Source organism: Dama dama, chromosome 31, assembly GCF_033118175.1.
Source record: "Dama dama isolate Ldn47 chromosome 31, ASM3311817v1, whole genome shotgun sequence".
Lineage (NCBI taxonomy): Eukaryota > Metazoa > Chordata > Mammalia > Artiodactyla > Cervidae > Dama > Dama dama.
Window position 1 is genome coordinate 11,887,901 of NC_083711.1, and position 4,981 is coordinate 11,892,881.

Genomic DNA, 4,981 nt, shown 5'->3' on the forward strand with positions numbered 1-4,981 from the left:
AAAATATCTGTCTTGGTTGGGTAATTTAAGGAGCACGGATCCCATTAAAATCGGGTCACGCCGCTTTATAGATATCCTTAATCAATGGAAAGCCTTGCAAGGAACATCCAGTTTTATGGGAGGTGGGAGCATCACTTCCTGGACTCTAATGAAGAGCTGTGATGCGGAAGCACACAACGCGGAAGAGTCTACGCAGAATCACCGCTTTCTGCGGGGTATATAAGACAGCAAGACGAAGGAGAAACCTGAGACACTCACTTCTTTCCAACAGACAACCTGCCCTTGAAATCGCACCATGTCTTGCCACAACTACTGCTCCGGAAACTACCCCTTGGTGTCTCTCGGGAGTCCCTGTCACATTCCCGTCGCCTCCTCCGTCGGCCGCTACTCTCCGAGTGTGAGCGTCGGGGATGCGCTCTGCTTGCCCAGCAGCTGTCAGGACCGAACCTGGATCCTGAGCAACGGCCAGGAGACCTGCAGTGAACCCACCGGCTGCCAGCCAGCCGACTGCGGGCCCAGCAGCTGTGAAACTTCCAGCTGCCCTTCTTCCGGTTGCTATGTGCCAAGACCCGGCCGAGGAACCAGCTGCCTTCCTGCTTCTTCGTACCTCTCTGGGTCCTGCCTCTCCGTGTCTTACCGGCCGCTGACCTACGTGGCCAGCAGCTGGCGACCCTCGGGCCTTCTCCCCTGCGGATATCGCCCCTCGGGTTCCTCGTCCTGTGGCCCTCAGCCCATCAGCATTGTGTCCAGCGGCCTCAGACCTCTGCGCCCTGTCTTCAGCGGATGCCAGACTCTGCCGTACGTGTTCAGTCCTTACCGTCCATCTTGCTCTACCTGCGGAGGCCTGTAGCTTCTTTGTTCCAGCCAATAATCACGCTGAAGATCCCAGACGAAAATTCAAACTCCACCCGCTTCTGCTCCTTTCCTAGTAGTGACTGCTTTTTCTTAATTTTTTCCTGATCCAATGAAAGCTGTTCCTTTCCCATTTTCAACTTTTTTTCATCTCTCCTTAGCATAAAATTATGGTTTGCAATGCTCTTCAACGTTGATTGGGTGTGGGAAAGATTTATTCCGTTTGGATTATAATAAATGAGTTTAAGTCAAAACTAAGAATCTGGTTCTTCAGTTTGTCTTTAACACATGCGTGACTAACCTCAACTGCCTGCAAGAGAAGTGGCTAGGACTTGGTACTCTCAACTAGGTGATTTTACCTCACAGTAGTGGACTAGCTTGATGGTTTATTCCTCAAACTGCTTTCTAGATCTCTGATATCTCTGATCCTACATCCTTAAGACACCCAAAAAGCCTTTGGTGGGAGTTATTTTGGAAAAAGGCAAAATGAGGAATGATCTATCTTTCTCTTCCAGTGAACGTGCCTTGACCAGAACATCCTTTCTAATTGAAAACTGAAGATATTTCACTCTTGGTTAAGCCTTTGATGGCTTCTTATAATCAATTCCTATAAAATAAAAACACAAACTCCTTATCATTACATTTGTTTGTTGCTTATTATTATTGTTTTTTCATTGTCTTTCTCCTTCCCACTTCTTTGGCTTCGCTTTCTTTTCTTCTCAATACTGCAAATTTTAAGGTCCAATGAGTCTGACATACACATAGCTCCCCAACATGCTGTGGGTTTTTTTATTTGTTTTTCTTTAAGCATCAACCCTTTTTACATGTTATCAACAAGACCAGGATAAACTTCTAATCTATCCACTTTGAAGACTCATGCACATTTTTAAAAACACAGCTGAACTTTATTACACTGTTGCTTTATTCAGCTAAACTTTTATTACATACCTACTAAATCCCAAGTCACCTGTTAGGCACAAGCGATAGAGGTGAATAAGACAAACTTGAACTGTCTCAGTATTTGCCAGAAGTAATATCCTATGGGACATGCCTGTATTAAAGGTGCACATTTTTTCTTCATTCAACATAAAATGTGTAGGGATATATATTTATACATATAAAAATAAAATAAGGGCCTTCCTTGGCGGTCCAGTGGTTAAGACTCTGTGCTTCCAGCACAGGGCGCTGGTTTGACCCCTGATCAGGGAGCGGTCAACTTCAGCCGACACTTGCCATGTTGTTCTGCAGTTGCTAAGTTGTGTCTGACTCTTTGCAACCCCATGAGCATCAGGCTTCCCTGTCCTTCACTGTCTCCAGGAGTTTGCTCAGACTTGTGTCCATTGAGTAGGTGATGCCACTTGCCGTTTATCACTACAAGGATTAACTCCCATGCTGTTGCAGCTGCTGACCTTCAGCACTCCGGCGGAAGGAGTCCAGGGTGGAGAGCAGAAGTGAGGCACTCTGTTCTTGGAGCGGTGGGGGAGGGAACTGGCAGGACAGGACTTCAGATAGCTTGATATTTTCAGGAGCTGATTTTATGAGCCCAGTCCTTAAATTTCCCCATATCTGGAAAAGCACTAAAATCCTTCATGGTGATGACTGCTCCTCATGACTAACAGAAATCTTCATGAAACTAGTAGAAACCTTCTGGAAAAATATGTACTCCATTGTATGTATTCCCCCTTCACCAAAATTGCATACGTACTGACCTTTGCCCCTCCCTCTTTGGAGCAGTCGCTCAGAGCTATCTGAGGTACTCTCTTCCGGGATGCAGTCCTCATTTTGCCCCAAATAAAACTTAACTCGAAACTCTTCAAGTTGTGTATTTTTTTAAGTTGACAGAACTAAGATCCACATGCCACAGAATTTAGTCATAAATAAATAAAGCCCTGCTTTATCAGCAATCAGAAATATACATTTAATAAATAAATGAAACTATAAATACATAAGTTGGTTAAAAACTAAAGTGTAAAGGCATGCATATTCACCTTTTAGAAAAATGGTAATAGCTAGAAGTGTCATCAATGACAAGCAATAAGACAGTGGCCTCGAAGCACTAACTAGTGGCTGATCCCTTTAAAGAAGTCATATGCCTCTGGTTATCAGAACTCATCTCTCCTTTGGACTTTCTAATGTGGAAGCTGAATGGTGGTTCCTCTGATCACTGTGTTCATACTGCTGTTTCCAAATCCATTCTAGTTCTTATGTGGCCTTACTTGCCTGACTCTTCTAGAATTTTGAGTCTGAGACATCTGGACCCTTTATGTTTTGAAGTTGTTCCCAGGCCCTCTCCACCCTAATGAATAAATCACACCTCAACTTAGTCTTCCTTTTATCTCAGACATACTTCTATTGCTGATCTTGTTGGAGTAATTTTTAAAATAATTTTAATGAGATTTTAGTTGAACTTGTAACTGAGCGGGACCCTAGGAGTCTTCCCGTGACAGGCCTTCCTGTATATCCTCTGCTTTAGTTCCTCTCTGAAATACCTAATAATATGATGTTATGCACATTTCCTGAGTTGTTTTGGAGATGTAAAATACCTCCCCTCTCCAACAAGTGGAAGATGTTAATTACTTGAGGACCACATAGCCCCAAGCCTCCTAAGGACTGATCATGTTAACCCTGTGACATCACGCAGCTATTTCACCATCAGTTAATCAGAGAGTTGTGTACAGGCTGATCACAGACACTGGGACCCCTTCCTTCACCTGGCTTTTAAAAAAGCTTTACCAAAACCCTTGGGTGGGGTGAGCTCAAGGCTTTTTAGAGCAGAAGCCACCACTACGTCTCCTTGCTTGGCTTGTGGTAAATCTTTCTTTGCTCCAAACTCCAACATTTTAGTAAGTCTGCCCTCACTGTACATGGGGCACATGAACTTCTGTTACAAAATGTGACATACAAATGAATTTATACACAAATTATTACTCTACAGATGTAGCCTTTGTTCTTATTTCTAACCCATATATTAGTTTTGTCTGTTTTTTAAATTTAAAATGAAATTATATAGTATCTACCCATTTGTCTTGGCTTCTTTTATTAAATACTGTGCTTGTGTGATTCTTCCATGCTGTTAAACATGCCAGTAGTCTATTTATTTTCCTCTGTGTATAATATTCAAGGTGCTAAAACATCAAAATGTATTCATGCATTCTCCCGTTGCTGATCAGAAGAGTTGTTTCCAGTTTGGATCTGTTAGAAATAATATATGAAATACTCTTTTATTCTTGCACATATCTTTTGATATACAAATGGAGATATTTCTATTGGGTAATATATTTAGGAGTAAAGCTGACAAATTATATGAAATGTACCTGTTCAGCTTTATTTTATACCATGACAAAGTTATGCCCTGTGGTTATACTAATATTGATTTCTTCTCTCAAAAGCATAAGAATTCCAGTTGCTTTACATCCTCATCAATATTTATAATTGTTAGTTCTTCTAAGCGTAGCCATTCTAGTGAGTATGTAGTTATAACAAACATTGGTTTTAGCTTGAATTTCCCTGATGACTTATCAGGTTGAGAAAATTTTTCAAATGTCTCTTGGCCATTTGAATATCCTTTGTGTGCCTCTGTGTGTGTGTGTGTGAGAGAGTGCACGCACACGCGTGTGCATGCCTGCATGCGCAAAGTAGACAGTCAGGTCCTTAGCTCATGGTTTTATTTGATATTTCTGCTTTCAGTATGAGAATAGTTCATTATGTAGTATAGATATTGAGTCTTTGTTGAATATACATAATTTTGTTAGTTTGCTTTTAAATATGTTCTCCCATATCACTGCATACCTTTTCATGTAATTGTGTCTTTAGACTAAAACAATTTCCTTACTTAAAGTTAGTTTAATTTATTAATCTTTTGTTTGTGGATAGTTTTTTTTTTTTTTTTTTTGGCAGGGACGGGGCTTCAAAAAAGGTGTGCACATGCTCAATGCTCAGTCCCTCAGTCCTGTTGAACTCTTTGTGACCCCAAGGACGTCCAGGCTTCTCTGTCCATGGTTCAGTAGTCAAGTATAAGCCTACCAAGGAGCACATGTGGGTTTGATCCCAGGGTTGGGAAGATGCCCTTAAGAATGAAATGGCAGCCTAATTCAGTATTCTTGCTAGGAAAACCCATGGAGACTACTGT

General features: G+C 41.7%; 1 protein-coding gene across 1 annotated transcript; it reads left to right on the forward strand.

The window, feature by feature from the left end:
* Window positions 1–295: 295 nt before the first annotated feature.
* On the forward strand, window positions 296–850 carry LOC133049961 (keratin-associated protein 26-1). The gene has a single exon (XM_061134044.1). It carries the CDS (start codon window positions 296–298, stop codon window positions 848–850), a length of 555 nt encoding a protein of 184 aa, XP_060990027.1.
* The last annotated feature ends 4,131 nt before the right edge of the window (window positions 851–4,981 follow it).